This window comes from Mytilus galloprovincialis, chromosome 10 (assembly GCF_965363235.1).
Source record: "Mytilus galloprovincialis chromosome 10, xbMytGall1.hap1.1, whole genome shotgun sequence".
Taxonomy (NCBI): Eukaryota; Metazoa; Mollusca; class Bivalvia; order Mytilida; family Mytilidae; genus Mytilus; species Mytilus galloprovincialis.
Window position 1 is genome coordinate 36,585,208 of NC_134847.1, and position 18,090 is coordinate 36,603,297.

Here is an 18,090-nt window from a genome sequence, read left to right on the forward strand (position 1 = left end):
AAAATGAAAGTAGATTCCCGCGGAATCTCGTTTTGAAAATTCTAAATATAGTAAACCGGAAGCACATGCTGGAAAATGGTAAACATGTCGAAACACGTTTAGGAAAACTTGACAAAAATCTTAGATTCACCACTGCAATCGAATGAAGTATGCTAACGAGTTACAGTAAACATATTTTATAATATATGACCTTCATAAACTAAATGAAAAATAGCAATTTTTAAAACTAAGAGATGTCTCTATATGCCGATAAAAACAGATTTTTTTTACTTTATATAGTCTTTACTTTGTACGATTGTCTCTTGCCCAGACACGTTTCTCCTTATCTGATCATGACATGACTTTAAATTAAACATGATGCCATCTGTTGTCACTTGTACCATATGTTTAACAATAAATATTATGTAAACCCCATTTCACGGAATGATCCCTTGGACAACAGAAGCATTTTTTTTTGTGTGCTTTATTTAATATTAATATATACATGATATATGTTACTTATACATTATTTTTTTGAATTGGATTTGTGAATCAAAAGAAATGAAAATGACAGGTACAGTTTATATATAAATTTAAAATGTTCTGTCTTTATAAATATTGAGAAAAAAATATATAATTTGAACATTGTACATGTTGTAAGTTAGAAATTTCTTATACTGTTTAAATAACATTTACTATATATGTTTATACTTTTTATCTTTTTTCAAATTGTATTTCTCTGTGAGTAATATAACACAGGAAGTATAGAATAGATAGCTATGCATTTATACCCTTACTCCACAACTAATTAACTTATAATTCCAAGGTTGTGATCAAGGTTTTAGTGAAATGTATGGAACTGTTAGTTTACAAGTAGCTTTTATTTAAAATTTAAAATCCATGACATGTGAAAATGATATAAACATTTCAAAAAAAATATTGAACAACCTTGAATTTCTAAGGAAAGACCTTTGACCTTTCAGGGATTAGCCAAATTTAATTAAAAATTAAATTGATGGACCTGCTGATGACCCCTTTGACCAGTTGACCTGCATAGTAATTTATTTTACAGGTATTTCACAGAAAATGTCCATGACAGACCAAACAGATCATGACAAGGTAAAAATAAAACAGGTTACACACATGATTAATTTGATCATTTTTTTTTTTACTTTGTTTTCCTGTAGAGTTATCTTCCCTATTTATAGTGATGATGAAATCCTTACAGATTAAGTACATACAGCTGTACATAACAAAATTAAAAGCATTGGAGTACGCATGCGAATCTAGTAAGCAATTGCACCATAATCAGTTATGCATTTAGTATCCTGTAAATAAGATGTATTAAAGTGTAGAGAGAATTCAAAGTGCCATGGAAATTTACATAGGAAAACAATTTCTGATTGAGGTAAGGAAACTGCAGAACAATTATTTTGACTGTGGCATATTTTTTGTTCATTTTCCAGCTGAGAGAGATATGTACATGTATGAAAGAGTTGGCATACATGTATATTGATTGTATGTACATGTATGATATATATTAAATAAATAATCACAAATCAGGACAGCATGTGGTGGTGAGTAGGGTGGGGTAAAGGTTAGAAGGGGGTACTGTTAGTGTCTAGTAATAAATGAAAACTATAACATGTATAATATGATATTGCCCAACATGCCCAACTTCCCCCAATAAAAACACTGCCACCACCTTCACAAAAAACAAAAAAAAACAAGTGGCCATCTTCTGATCATAAATTGTCATTATTGAAGTGTAGAAAACATTTGCATTGTTACAACATTTTACTGTCATGCATATGACTGTCATTGACTGTGAATTCATTCTAATCTTGTCAGTATATATTTTCATGCATACTTGATTTGTCTTTTTAACGAATTCTGCATGCATAGCATACAATCCTATTATAATAAATTTACAAAAATAAATGTTGTTAACCAGTAATTGGTTGTTTACCCTATATTCACAAATATTAGTACCCAGTGAATATAATGTATTTTATTAGACAACCAGTCATCCAGTACATGCAGTATGGAGGATGAATGAAAATCTTTTTAATACAGATTTGTTCTTTTAAATAAAAAGTTATGTACATTGTAAAAATATTATGTAAATGATTAATGTGTAGGCTGAAGTTATATTTATATAGAAAAAAAACATTTTGTTTATCTTGATCCTTAAAACTAAGATTTAAGTTAAAAAAATCCAATAAGTCTTTTTCTTTGGCCACACTTACATCATAATACATGTACATGGGATAAAAGAAATATTTTTTGTTAAGTAATTCCAAATTTTACAGTTATAAATGTTTGTTATGACGAAACTATTTGCATCTGTTTAATAACAAAAGTCATGTCAGGTTCTCATTAATGAGTGTTCATTTTTTTTAATAGGGTATATCAAGACTCTACATACATGACATAAAATGATTCAAAAAGCAAGGTCATCTGTTAATTTACATTTAGTAACAGTATTGAAGCATTATCAATTATTGTGTTTAAAATCTTATAATGAAACAAGTACACACCCGTGATATCGCGGGTCCATGACTGAATTAAAGTATATAACTATGCCTAAGCCTTATTTTAGTAATTGGTATTGTCATCTGATAAGTCATGTCGATTATAAGATACACAGTTTTCTCTGCTTTCAAATCTTTCTGTTTGAACCCGTCGACCTGGAACTTATCAGTTATTGGAAATATTAATTATTTGGAAAACAAAAGGTCCTGGCTATCCAGGAATGGAGTATTTTTTAATCAACAGCATTGTCCTATATTAGTTATCTTAGAAAGTCTTGCTGATTGCTGAATAAAACTACAATACATGCAATAGGGAACAATTTGACAATGATTGAATTTAGTAGTGTCAGTACTTTGATTATGACCCGTGTATATAGCAAAATCCTAAATACACCGTTTGGTGGTGCGCCTGTCAAATGCGTAACGTACAGATAAGGTAATAGCTGAATATACTATTTGTATCGGTATCGGATTCGACCCGGAACTTGTAAATTATTGGCAATATTAATTATGCTGAAACAAAAGGGTCTGGAGTGGTGTAATTTTTAATCTACACCATTGTCCTATATTAGTTATATATAGAGTTGAATTCTTTGATTTGTCGTTTTTACCCGATGACGGCTGACAAATTGGACCTCGTAATTTTAGTATTATAGATACTTGACAACCATGATACCCAGTCGGAACCAAGTTTTGGCTGGAAGCAATGATGAGTTTTCTTAATAAAATCTTTTTTTTATATATTTTTAAACATGTTAAAGAATCAAAAGTCCATACAACATGCACAAAAAAAAATATGATAAGTTTAAGGCCATGTACTACAAAAACAGTTTTCTCTTCATGAATGAAAAAGAAATACTTATGTTTTTAAGTTGTAGTTTAAAATTAACATGATTTAAACGGTCTCACTAATTAGCGACAAGAAGAATTTTAGCGACAAGAAGTGTCAAGAAGCAACAAGAAGAATAATATAAGCGACAAGAAAACATGTTTTTTTTTTATTAAAATTACTTATTCCAAATAAATATTAAAAGAATATGAAAAAGAAAACAATTTTAATGACAATGATATTTTATTATGTATAACAGCAAGTAAAAACGTTTACCCTGTCATATTATGATATTACTTTTACTTGTGTTTTAGAACAATAATATATTTATATTATAATTTGTTTTTAAAACTATACAATTATTTGTACATTATATAATAAACTTGCAAAATGCATTATGTGTGTGCATCATTGTCCAGAAAATACATGCACAAATTGTGAAATACAAAAGAACTGAAATCAAACAAGAGGAAAACATCATTAAAATGTGATCTTTTTCATCATTTTATATAGTGTACGTATTGCCTCATTTAACGATATTTATCATGTTTATGCATATTGATTGAAGATTAAAGGAAATTAATAACAATCTTGAGTTTTCAATAGGTATTCACTATTTACAATGATTGTATATTCTAACGCGCGTGTAATTGTATAGTCTGACACGTGTACAAAGTTGAAGGTGTTAATTGGATGTTATTGTAGCAATAAAACAAGGGACACGCGCCTCGTTAATCTCATTTGATGTTCTACATCGTTTATTACCTTAGGACGAAGCCACAGCTAACGTTGGTCCTATCAGGAAAAATGAATTATATAGTTAGAAAGAAAATTATATTTCATGTTTTTGTTTTAATAAATCATTCAAAGGAATTTTGTTTTTATTTTCATTTTATATCGTGTGCATTTCTGTGCAAATGTTTAATTTCTTCTTCTATTTATATAATAAATAATAAAACTACACAATCCCTTCCTCACAAATGTTTAATTTCTTCATCTATCAATATATATAATAATAAAACTACACAATCCCTTCCTCACAAATGTTTAATTTCTTCATCTATCAATATATATAATAATAAAACTACACAATCCCTTCCTCACAAATGTTTAATTTCTTCATCTATCAATATATATAATAATAAAACTACACAATCCCTTCCTCATAAATGTTTAATTTCTTCATCTATCAATATATATAATAATAAAACTACACAATCCCTTCCTCGCAAATGTTTAATTTCTTCATCTATCAATATATATAATAATAAAACTACACAATCCCTTCCTCAATGTTTAATTTCTTCATCTATCAATATATATAATAATAAACTACACAATCCCTTCCTCACAAATGTTTAATTTCTTCATCTATCAATATATATATAATAATAAAACTACACAATCCCTTCCTCATAAATGTTTAATTTCTTCATCTATCAATATATTTAATAATAAAACTACACAATCCCTTCATCATAAATGTTTAATTTCTTCATCTATCAATATATATAATAATAAAACTACACAATCCCTTCCTCATAAATGTTTAATTTCTTCATCTATCAATATATAATAATAAAAATTATCAATTCATTGCCCGTATATTAATTTCACATTTATTTAATAAAAAATAAAATGTTTTCTTTTCGCTAAATAGCTTCTTGTCGCTTTTTGTCACTTCTTGACGCTTCTTGTCGCTAATAAGTGAGACCCGATTTAAATGCTTAAATTAATTCAATTTAGATGTTTTCATATTTTTTTTTAATTTCAGCACAATTACACTGTGAATGGTCAAGTAACATCAAGCCAATTAAACATGTGCAATAATCCAAATCTAATTGTACAACAGCCTCCTTATACATACAGCACACCTGCAGGATCAAATGTACATGTATCTACTTTGAAGCAACTCACAGAGTCCCATTACATAACAACTGAAGAATGTGAAGTCAATTATCCTATGGTAAGTTATCAGAAAGTGTTGGTAGTTTCTTTAAACGGAGTGTCTATTCGTCCGGCTAGCCGGACGAATAGTTAAAAATCTCTATTCGTCCGGCCATCCGTCTGCGGATGCGCAAATCTTCAATATCAATAAAAGTGTCATGTGACGCGGAAAGTGTCCCGGATGAGGTGTCGGATAACACATGCGGTGTCGGATAACACACGCGCGTATGCAATGGACGTTTTGAGAATTGGAGATCGTGATTTATATCTAAAGATGTCATAGAGAAAACCAGAGAGAATGTGATTGCTTTAAACAAATGAATATATATGAGTGATTCCAGAACAATAGCGCGTACATGTTAACTGTGAGGAATAAGCCTGAAATCAAAGTCAAATTGATGATTTAACTCCATTTACCTTATCATGCTTATGGAGACAAAACGCATTCGGAAAAAAATACTATATCAAACTTGCTTGGATGCATTATTTTCAAGTTATACTACATCGGAGATATATGAACATACTGATATGCCTTGACTGGGAATAAGACATCCGGGTTGGAGTACCCCCTTTTTTTCTGTTGTATCTAAATACACATTTTTTATTCTAAAACTATCTTATCGAAAACACAATCCTACTTTTGGGGACAGGTTACACGTTCCTGTCCTTTTCTCTAATTTCCTATGAATTAAAAATCGCCGAACAATTTAAATGAAAAATCATGCATAATCATATGGGGACCTTACTTTAACCAAACTTCACAGAAACAATAAATTCAGGATCTTTTGGAATCATAGATAAAGCCAATAATGATTGGCCCGACTATTTACCTTACAAGAAATCCATAGGCAGAACTACAAAAGAGAGAATCCCCCCCCCCCCCTAATTCCTTTAGAATATTAGAATAAAAAAATCTGAATCAAATGTATATTTTTTTTTGTTTTTTTTTGTTTTTTTTTTAAATTAGATTGAGTTCTTTTTCATAAAACGATGTTAGACAATATAATTATTTTAAAACAACTCGTGCTTTATTTAAAATCTTCAAAACACAATGCTATATCTTCATCGTTATTTTTTTGGCCGGACAAATAGCGAAAAACCGTTAAAATGCTATTTGTCCGGCTTGCCGGATAAATAGACATTTTTGACTATTTGTCCGGCTAGCCGGACGAATAGCCACTGCCTTCTTTAAAACGTTGGAGATTTGTTTGCCTCACCTACTCTAGAAAAGGGAATTATGTTTTCTGGATATTTGCCAATTTGTAATCTTTATCTATTTATAGTCAGATAGTAGAACTTGTAAACATGAGAATTGTATTGAAAGCAAATATCACAATTAATGTTTGTCTTATATTTGTAGGTTAGACCCAGACGTGAATTTCTTGACCTCCTTAAACAAGTAGGAGCATCATGGGAAGTGTTAACTAGAAAAGAGGTAAGGAATTCTCTGAATTCAGAAATGATCACCATGTTTATTATTAATGCCAAAACTGCACAGCATCAGGTTTTGCAATAAAGCTCTCATTCATATTTTCAGAAGTGATTTTATCTTCATCAAATTCTTGCATTCAACATATTTGAATATTGTAAATGCATGGTAAAATAAAGAAGTATATTTTCATGCTTTTATTATTGTGAACAAGCACTCTAAGAGTATTGCATGGCAATACATAGTCCACTACTGGTTAAAAATTCATTGTTATGGAATAAAATTCAAACTTGATCTAGAACATCATAGTGTATTTAACTATATAAATATATTAAGTAAATATCTTCAATTATGACAAAAAAAAACTGTTGAAAACTGATTATTAAGGGATTTTTTATGTCCAAAGACCATTCTTTGATGCCTTACATCGATGCAGGAAGGCGTCAAAGGAAAAATTTAAAATACCCTTCCAAGACATCATAATTATTTGGACTAAAATTAAATATATCCTTTAATGGCTCTATCAAAAATAGGTTATTATCTAATTGACAATGAAAGAGTTCACTTCAATTTTCATCCAATTTTTTTTTTTAATATATAGCATTCAGAAAATCAATAACAAACAAACCTTCCACTAAATTCTTCGAACAATTTACCAAAGAAAAGGGAACAAATCCAAATTTCACTTATCATTAATAAAAATATCTTTCAATAATATTTTTAAAAAATGAGTTATTTCCCTTTGAACAGAAATCTAGTAATTAATAAGTATTTTGTAAAAAAAATAATTTTAGAGAAAGGGCTTTAACTGAACAAGGAGATAAGCTAAAATCATGATAATTGAACTTGACCTGTAACTTGTCATGAATTTCTTCAATCACGAAAAAAAAAGTGGAAAACTCGTTTGTCCGACTGACAGATGGACAGACAGACAGAGTGCAAACCTAACGTCCCCTTCATCTTCCTCAGTAGGGGACTAAAAACGCAACCATTTCAGGTTTGATATACATGTATCAAAAACTCGCATTCATAATTTCAGTAGTGATTTTCCATCACAAAATTTTTTGCAATCAAATTAATGAAAATTGATCAGACATGCCTACCATTAATTAGCTTATTATTTACATTTACTCTCTGTGTTGAAGACCCATTGGTGGCCATCCGCTGTTTTCTGCCCTTTGGTCAGATTGTTGTCTCCTTGACACATTCACAATTTTCTTTCTCAATACCATGCATTGAATTCTGAAATCTACAGTATCGATCTTTTAATTGTGATGTTATTTATTTTGAATATGCTGTAGTAATTACAACCTGTTAATCTATTAATTGAAGGTCTGTAGTTATCTGAAGGATTACATTGGTAGCAGACAGTTGTATAATCCAAATGATCCTAGTATAGTTTTCTGTAAAACAGATCCTCTGGGAAAAGTATTTGGAGTTGATAAGTTTACCTTCACAGAAGCAACGTAAGTTTTAATCTATATACCATTGATGCTTTGCCAAATTTTAGAGTCCCCTATAAAAAAATTTGATAGCTGTGTATTTTGGTTGAAACAATATTGATGCTAATTTGCTGTTTATTATTGTTATGTTGTTAAGCATAAGAAGTAATAAACACTTACTTACTATAAAGGTGTACATTTTTGTTGATCTGTGTTTGGAAGAGAAAAACGTGAAAATTGAAGCAACAGCATGTCACTTGAAATGATTGGCTACAAAAACATTTAAAAAAAAATATGTGAAGTAAAAATAACAAGCAGTTGTTTGAGTGCCAATGAGACAACTCTCCATCTAAGTTCATATGGAGGTGACCCTGTTTAGGTGTTTTCAAAATTAACAGTTCTAACAGAGCAAAGTCAGAGATCTAAATTTATTAACATGCTTTGCATTGGGATAAGAGCATACCAAATTAATCTCACATATTTTATTTTGGCTTTACCATATTTACTGTTATGCAATGTATGCCCAACATGATTGTGCATCTGTCAACTTGTTCAATGGATTTGAATACAAACCATGCTGACTGATCTATCATCTTTATCTTAACTCACAAATTAAAAAAAAAAAAAGAGCATGTGGTATTATTGCTAATGAGACTACTCTCCACCAAAGACTAAATGAAGTAGAAGTTAGGAACTATAAGGTCTTTACCAATGAGCAAAACTTACACTACCTATCAAGGTGTAAAAGTCCTGAAATGAGAACTATAAAATAATTCACTAATCTCTGTTATGCTTTAAAATTTACATTTGTCTTTTATTTTCAGGAAATTGATAGATGCCAACTGCTACCAATTACCTGACTCATGTACAGTTAAGAAAGAACAATTAGTCGCGAAACCAAAGAAAAGAAGTAATTCATCAAATCAAGAAAAAAGGGTAATTATTTTATCTTTAACTAGGGATCTTCAGATTGTTTTAATTCTATGTCTGTGGCAAATTAAAATATGTATAATTTTGTTCATGTTCCCATTGTAGGCAATGGTAAAATCAAGTACTGTAAATTCAGAAATTATTGCATGCATTTATTATTGTGATTATTTCATTTTAGACTAAAATGCGATTTTAATTTTTGCGATGGTCAGAAAAATCCTGTTTGATTCATAAAAAAATTCTAAATGTGAAAAAAAATACGATTATTGCATTATTATAACCCTATTGCATTTTTTGCAATTATAAAAATGTCACAATAATTACAGTATTTATAGAATCAGTTTTGGTGGTATGTCACTAATAGTTTCTTGAGTAATGCCACTTGATAACTTGGAAAATTGCAAAATGTTCAGTTTCCACATCCAAATTTTATGAAACTCATACTTAATGCTTTTAATCACATTATGTTGATAGATTTGGCCAGTGAATCAGCATGATCAGTGCTGTTCTAGAGTAATGCCCCTTTAAAACTTGGAAAATTGCTAACTTTTTAGCTCACCTGTTCCGAAGGGACAAGTGAGCTTATGCCATCACTTGGCGTCGGTCGTCGTCCGTCGTCTGTCGTCCGTCGTCTGTCGTCGTCTGTCGTCGTAAACTATTTCAAGAATCTTCTCCTCTGAAACTACTGTGCCAAATACTTTCAAACTTTAACTGAATGTTCCTTAGGGTATCTAATTTATAAATTGTATCCGAAGTTTTGATCTATCAACAAACATGGTCGCCATTGCTAAAAATAGAACATAGGGGTCAAATGCAGTTTTTGGCTTATAACTCAAAAACCAAAGCATTTAGAGCAAATCTGACATGGGGTTATATTGTTTATCAGGTCAAGATCTATCTGCCCTGAAATTTTCAGATGAATCAGACAACCCGTTGTTGGGTTGCTGCCCCTGAATTGGTAATTTTAAGGAAATTTTGCTGTTTTTGGTTATTATCTTGAATATTATTATAGATAGAGATAAACTGTAAACAGGAATAATGTTCAGCAAAGTAAGATTTACAAATAAGTCAACATGACGGAAATGGTCAGTTGACCCCTTTAGGAGTTATTGCCCTTTATAGTCAATTTTTAACCATTTTTCGTAAATCTTAGTAATCTTTTACAAAAATCTTCTCCTCTGAAACTACTGGGCCAAATACTTCCAAACTTTAACTGAATGTACCTTAGGGTATCTAATTTGTAAATTATATCCGAAGTTGTAATCTATCAACAAACATGGTCGCCATTGCTAAAAATAGAACATAGGGGTCAAATGCAGTTTTTGGCTTATAACTCAAAAACCAAAGCATTTAGAGCAAATCTGACATGGGATAATGTTGTTTATCAGGTCAAGATCTATCTGCCCTGAAATTTTCAGATGAATCAGACAACCTGTTGTTGGGTTACTGCCCCTGAATTGGTAATTTTAAAGAAATTTTGCTGTTTTTTGGTTATTATCTTGAATATTATTATAGATAGAGATAAACTGTAAACAGCAATAATGTTCAGCAAAGTAAGATTTACAAATAAGTCAACATGACGGAAATGGTCAGTTGACACCTTTAGGAGTTATTGCCCTTTATAGTCAATTTTTAACCATTTTTCGTAAATCTTAGTAATCTTTTACAAAAATCTTCTCCTCTGAAACTACTGGGCCAAATACTTCCAAACTTTAACTGAATGTTCCTTAGGATATCTAGTTTGTAAATTGTATCCGAAGTTATGATCTATCAACAAACATGGTCGCCATTGCTAAAAATAGAACATAGGGGTCAAATGCAGTTTTTGGCTTATAACTCAAAAACCAAAGCATTTAGAGCAAATCTGACGTTGGGCAATATTGTTTATCAGGTCAAGATCTATCTGCCCTGAAATTTTCAGATGAATCAGACAACCTGTTGTTGGGTTGCTGCCCCTGAATTGATAATTTTAAGGAAATTTTGCTGTTTTTGTTTATTATCTTGAATATAATTATAGATAGAAATAAACTGTAAACAGCAATAATGTTCAGCAAAGTAAGATCTTCAATTAAGTCAAATTGACCAAAATTGTCAATTGACCCCTTAAGGAGTTATTGCCCTTTAAAGACTTTTTTCACAATTTGTTCATCATGTTGACTTACTTTAAAAAATCTTCTCCTTTGAAACTGCTGTATCAATTTCAGCCAAACTTAGGCTAAATGAGTTTCAGAGTATTTAGTATAAATTTTATATTTTATTTCCTTGTATGTCAAGAAACATAGCTCCTATGGCTAAAATAGAACATAGGAGAAAATGATTATTTTTTTTGGCTTTTGAAGAAAATAGGACGATCCAAAAAACATTTAAATAAATTGAAAAGCCAAAATAATCATTGATGAGAGATTTAACCAAAAGAATTAAGGTGAGCGATTCAGGCTCTTGAGAGCCTCTTGTTTAGTTTCCACACTCTTAAATTAGTTATCATGGTTATTCTCATCAGAATTTTATGAAAAAAAATTGTGTTCATTTTCAGATAGTGACTGTTTCTTGTCCAAAGTTGATAGACATACTCGTACATAGTCCCAGTACACAGACAGGGGAACAGCAGAAAGGACAGAATAATTCCCACGGTCAAACATCAGACATGAGTACTCACAGAGGTAAACATGTAAAGAATATATTTATGTATTATGAAAAAAAAGACTATATATGCATTGTAATAATAGTTTTGTATTAAAAAAAATTATTAAGTTGGCAACAGCTCAAAGTGACATGTTGATACAAATTTGATAAGCTTTTGGCATGTTTCAGCATTGGCAAGATGTCGTCTACATTGAGCTTGGTTTGTTTAGCATGACAGCATCTGCATCCTTGTTTTAAAGTAGACTTATTATTTTTATTAACAGTATTTCTATCCATTTTAGCACAAAATTTGTTATCTGCATCTACTGGTAGAGGAAGACATAGATGGGTTTCTGTAAGTAAAAATCACAAATTTACATGTTTCTGTTTAAATGATATGTAAATAGAAAGATAAATTTACTGATAGTTGAGACAATCGTGATAATATATGTGCAGTCAAACTTGTTTAATCCAAATCTTGAGTAATGATTCTTTATAAAATTATATGCAAGTGGGAGTATCATCTGTGCCCTATGGACACATCCCCCTCCTTTTCTTGAAATAAACTACTAGATTTAAACATATTCAACTGTCCAGCAGATGAATAAAAAAATGAAACATTGCAGTTTACCGAAATAAGAAGATTTGGTATGAATGCCAATGAGAAAACTCTTTTACATCCAAGTAACAATGTGTAAAAGGTCAACGTTAATGGCCTTCAACACAAATGTTTGTTGTTAAAAGCTATAACTTGAAAGCATTCTTTTGAGGTAGGTCTTTTCAGACTAAACCCTTTAACAATACAGAGTTGTTAGGTAAACCATAAATCATTGTTAATACCGTAATTTTTCATTCTGGCTGAAAGTTAACATTCCCATATTCATCCACAAAAAAATAAGAACTGCTAAGAAAAAAACACTGACACATTTAACCTTATGAAACATATTTAGCGGAGAAAACAAATTAAACTAGTTTATATTCAATTATAGGAAAGGGACAATTCTGAACCAGATATAATAGCCATCGAGCTAGATGCTGACAATGATGATGATGTTATAGATGTAGAGGTTGGAACCAATGGTACTGAGGATGTTATATCTGTAGAGGTTGATGCTGACAGAATCTCATTCGAGTATGAAGTCTGTTCAGATGAGGATGATATCATATCCAGCACAGCCAGTGTATCAGGAATCTCAGATACTGTAAGTTTTACGAAGTTAACTTGCATCACTTAGTCTTTAAGTCATGAGCTAGTGATATATAAGATTATGAAAGGGTCTGTCCCTTTCAAAATCTTATATATCATGTATATCACTAGCTTCACTAAACTTAAAGTTCATAAAGTAATGATTTAGAATGATTATCTATAATTTGTTACCCTTTTTAAAAATTTTGCATTTTCCCTGTATACTAGATCTTAAGATGCTCCTTAGAGATCAGTAATGTGTTTGTAATAGTTGTCAAAAAGGAATTTGTTGTTCAGTAGTTGTTGTTTGTTGATGTGGTTCATAAATGATTCTCGTTTTTTGTGTTTTATATTGATTAGACAGTTGGTTTCCCCGTTTATTTGGTTTTACACATGTCATTTTTGGGGCCCTTTTTAGCTTGCTGTTTGGTATGAGCCAATGCTCTGTATTGAAAACTGTTAAAAATGTGACTTGGATGGAGAGTTGTCTCATTGGCACTCATACGACGTCATCTCTTTTTACATAGAATGGAAATAATCAGGAAATAATATACCTTTGTAGAAGCTTAGGAAATATCTAAGAAATGATCAACACAAACATAAAAGATATTTTAAGTGCGGTGTTCTCTCCTGGCCAATTTTACATTGTGGTATTCAGAAAGTTCTATTATATTTCAACACAGTAATATGGGACTCACCACAGCTTTAAAGTTTAAAACTATTGCCTGTAAGCTTTCAAAGGGTCATTGAAGTTCCTTTTGGCCATCAAACAGATACAATCACACACTGTACTGTGGATTCATTATTATTTGTTGGCTACCAATTTTCGTGGATTTAGTGAGTACTGGTGAACCACAAATTTAAATCTTCAACGAATTAGAAATTTTCCATGAGATTGTATGCAAACTTTGGCAAAACCACGAAATTAAATGTCTATGAAAATACAAGTTTTCATTCTTGTACAAAAAATTGGTACCCACGAAAATAAATGAATTTACAGTATTTCGTTAGGAAAGAATATTGATATTGTGTGTCTTTAAAACACCATTGAATTCTAATTGATTATATTAAATAAGTTGTACCTTGACAAAATTGGAGCGGTGTAGAATTTATTTATGAATTATCTCCCTTTGAATGTGTTTCAAGCAAAATCATTGAATTAGGCATATATTGCATATGTATTTTCCTAAAAATATCAGCAAGTGAATTTGTTTTCTTACTTTTCAGAATGTAGTGATAATATGTGGTGATAGTGATATGGAATTCTGGGGTGATTCTGATTCAAGTGATTCAGAATTATCAGATGGGGTAAGTTAATGTTAGATATTGGATAAACAATATTTCTCCACTCGAGACAGTTACATTTTTATATTTAAAGCACAGGGCTTGCTGAGCTTTTTAAATATTTAAATTTAATTGTTAAGAGTAGAAACATATGGTAATACAAGGGTTATAGAGATCAGGGCTCTGATTGTCTAATTGTTTCTTTTTCCTTTCTTTATAAAAATTTTTGTAGATATAAACGTCACATCATGAGGTTTGTTTGCATTTTTTCAGGACGTCGCAATAGGAAATAACAAAGAAATCAAGATTATGTTCATAATTAAATTTCGACCAGTCCTTTTCTGAAAACGTATATTTCACTAGTGAAGAGAAATATTATTTTCACAGCACTCAAAAAATATAAATATAGCTAAAAACTATGATTTATCCCTTGATCTGAATTTTATATTTTATATTGATATGAAACTTTACAGAAAACAAATTTGTTCATTTATTATTAAAACATTTAAGGTGGTACACAACACCTTAACTAAAATTAATTTGGCTCGTTTAATTTTCTTAAAATCTTGACAAAATATTTACTTTTACTCTTTGACAAAAATATAAAAATTTCAAAAAATTTGAACCAACCGTTTAATCAGAAAAAATACACTGGTTATACACTGGTTATATAGCAGTTTGACAAACACTTATTTTGATCAATTAGAAGCTTAGTATTCCCTTAACAACACAATGTCATTAAAACATTCTGCTGATTTTACAGAATCATCTCCCTGTAGTGTTAGGTACCACCTTAAAAAGTATATGGATGGATTAGAAATAAAAAGTGGTGGCATAAAGTGTTAAGATTGTCTGTTGTGGGTCTTTCATTTGTCAGTATTTCCAAAGCAAGTACTGTAAATTCAGAAATTATTGCAATGTTTTTATTATTGCGAAAAATGCGTCAGAGTTATCAAAATTGCATTTTAGTCAAAAATGACAAAAATTGCAAAAATAAATGCACGCAATAATTTCTGAATTCACAGTATTCAGTCATATTTTAACTTAATTAATATCCCAAAGATTTCATGTTAAATTTTAAAGTGTATGATTAAGAAAAATTGAGAATGAAAATGGGGAATGTGTCAAAGAGACAACAACCCAACCATAGAGTAGACAACAGCCAAAGGCCATCAATGGGTCTTCAATGCAGCGAGAAACTCCAACACCAGGAGTACTTAAGCTGGCCCCTTAACAAATATGTATACTAGTTCAGTGGTAATGGTATCATACTTAAGTCTGAATTAAACACAAGAAACAAAAATTAAAAATGATACAAGACTAACAAAGGCCAGAGGCTCCTGACTTGGAACAGTTGCAAAAGTGTGGTTGGGTTATGGGACACTAAATTAAATCAATATTGTGTGCCTTTTTAAAAAAAAAAAAGTAAAATCACAAAAATACAGAACTCTGAGAAAAATATTGTTGAAATATCATGACAAAATCTTCTAATTACAGGATAAATGGACGTGTACAGAGTGTGATACGAAAAATTCTCCTTTACATGGTCACTGCGGACATTGTAAAAAAGTACGTCCAAACTGGTTACCCGAGACTACACGAAAGAGACGTTTTGAAAAAATGAACTCGAAAGATCAGGCACTTTTATCTTCTTCTGAATGTAGTGACATATCTCACATCCCTTCAAAAATCCAACGTCGTTCTTCAAGAGACCGTCTTACGTCAATAGAATTGGAATCTGACAAAGATTTAATAGTTGATGAAGAGGACTCTGGAATTAGCACTGTGTCCAGTCAGCAATCTAGTCAAGAAAATTTAGCTGAAAATAAACTGAAATCATATTCGTCACTGATAGAAAATTCTTCCATGTTAGGATCGTATAGAACTTTGTTAAACTTTCAAACTACAACATCTGCAAAAGATAAAGATGAAGAGACAATATCCAAAAAAATAGATAAACCGGACAAACCTCAAAAAGATTTGAAGCTTGAGAAAAGTTCAAGCATAAAGGAAACGGGAAATTCTCAATCACAACTCGGTCTGTGCTGTATTTGTTACAGCCGGCCTAAAACTGCCAGCATTATTCATGGCTGCACTGGACATCAAGTCTGCTGTTATAGATGTGCCAAGCGACTGAAAAGACTTGCAAAACCATGCCCCCTTTGTAGACGACCTATTCAAAAGGTCATTAAAAACTATTTTGCTTAAATACTTTTATACTTTTTACTGGCCATATTGTAATTTGTTTTGTAAATTGCACTGCCATGACTGAATTATCAATACTAGTGATCACTTATACAAATTATCATAGAAACTTTGCCTTTATTTGAATTATTATCTGTTTCATAGGCTTATAGTGAACTTGCCAATTAAATGATTAAAAAACTTTCAGATTTTCAATATATTAAGGCATTGGAAACAACCTTCCTGAGATATTTTTTATATTCATTAAAGCAATAATTTTTTTATAATGGAATTTTCAAACTATTAAACAAATCTATATCTAAATTAGACAATTGTCTAAGCCAATTTAATTTCAGAAGAGTCCATTGCATTGGTTTTGAATGGCCCTTAGAGTCTATGATAAAGTATGGTTAGATGTTTAAGCATATTGTAGTGCATTGTTAAAATCTCAGCATTTTTTTTTTTTTATCAATCAAATTATGTCATTGTATGTATATGTAAATCTATATTTTTATTTACCTTATTACTCACATATTTATTATGTTTGTGTTTCACTGGCTTGTATTACTTATTTTTATGTACTGTTATTTAATTTAAGTTCTAATCATATTTATTTTTGTGTCTTCACATGGCAGCTATTATTGGATCACATTTTTAGCAATCTCTGTCAATTACCACATGATTAAAACATTAATTTGATTCATAATTGTCATATTATTTATGTTAATGTGTTCTCCAATTACTGCATAGACAAATCATTCAGCATTGGATATTCTATAATTCACAATTTCTACCATTAAAATTTTCATTTAATAAATATTTGCACAGATATATGTACCCTCATCAATTTCAAAGTTTGATGTGCAAGTTAACAATTTTTAAGTATTATTTATTGCATAATTTAAAACAAAATCTTCCAAAAAGTAACCTCAAAACATTTATTCTCATTTTACTATAAAACATTGAATCAGAATGAAAGCAATTGCAAATGTTTGATTTTGACGAAGAAAAAATTTAAAGCAAAACTGTAAAACGAGTTGTTAAAATGTCTAAACTAACCCAAATATTTAAAAATAGAATAACACTTTTGGTGGCAATCTCAATTATTTGCAATGCATTTTTCATACTAGTGAAGTTCAAAAGTAGAATCAACAAAATGTACAAAAATTAAGTAGCATTTCCTGTTCCTTGACATTCTGCCTTATATTGCAGGGCAAAACAAGTTTATGGTGGACAGTTTTAAATGTAAACCAACTAATTTTCAACCTTTCTACAGTGGTGTAAGGGAGGCAATTTAGATCTTTTGATGTTAAAAATAAGGATCATTATAACAGCTTCTAGAATTAAGAAACTTTTAAACACTTTATTTTCTGTCATTTGTTTCCTAAAAACCAACAAAGGCATCAAATATCCAAATCAAAGTGGAAGAAATCCCATTTTAGATCGCCTGGCCCACAGGGCCAAGTGAGCTTTTCTCAACACAGTGTGTCCATTGTCCGATAACTTTTACACAAATCTTCTCCTGAGAAACAACTGGGCCAAATTTAGCCAAACTTGGCCACCATCATCATTGGGGTATCTTGTTTAAAATATGTTAAACCCAGACAACCAACCAAGATGGCCGCCATAGCTAAAAACAGAACATAGGGGTTAAATGTAGATTTTGGCTTATATCTTTGAGACCATAGCATTTAGAGTAAATCTGGATAAAATTGTTTATTAGT

The 18,090-nt window shown here is 30.6% G+C and overlaps 1 protein-coding gene across 3 annotated transcripts; it reads left to right on the forward strand.

Moving 5' to 3' along the window:
• The first annotated feature begins 62 nt into the window (after positions 1-62).
• LOC143047474 (E3 ubiquitin-protein ligase Mdm2-like) lies at positions 63-17,533 on the forward strand. 3 transcript variants are annotated; one of them, XM_076220532.1, is made up of 11 exons: positions 63-147; positions 1,052-1,098; positions 5,117-5,308; positions 6,650-6,724; positions 8,051-8,184; positions 8,985-9,096; positions 11,624-11,750; positions 12,015-12,067; positions 12,702-12,914; positions 14,126-14,206; positions 15,680-17,533. In XM_076220532.1, exons 2-11 carry the CDS (start codon positions 1,066-1,068, stop codon positions 16,388-16,390), a joined length of 1,731 nt encoding a protein of 576 aa, XP_076076647.1. In that variant the 5' UTR covers positions 63-147; positions 1,052-1,065; the 3' UTR covers positions 16,391-17,533. The 3 variants fall into 3 exon arrangements, with proteins under 3 accessions (XP_076076647.1, XP_076076645.1, XP_076076646.1); XM_076220530.1 differs by lacking the exon at positions 63-147 and adding an exon at positions 418-553; XM_076220531.1 differs by lacking the exons at positions 63-147; positions 1,052-1,098 and adding an exon at positions 1,217-1,387.
• The last annotated feature ends 557 nt before the right edge of the window (positions 17,534-18,090 follow it).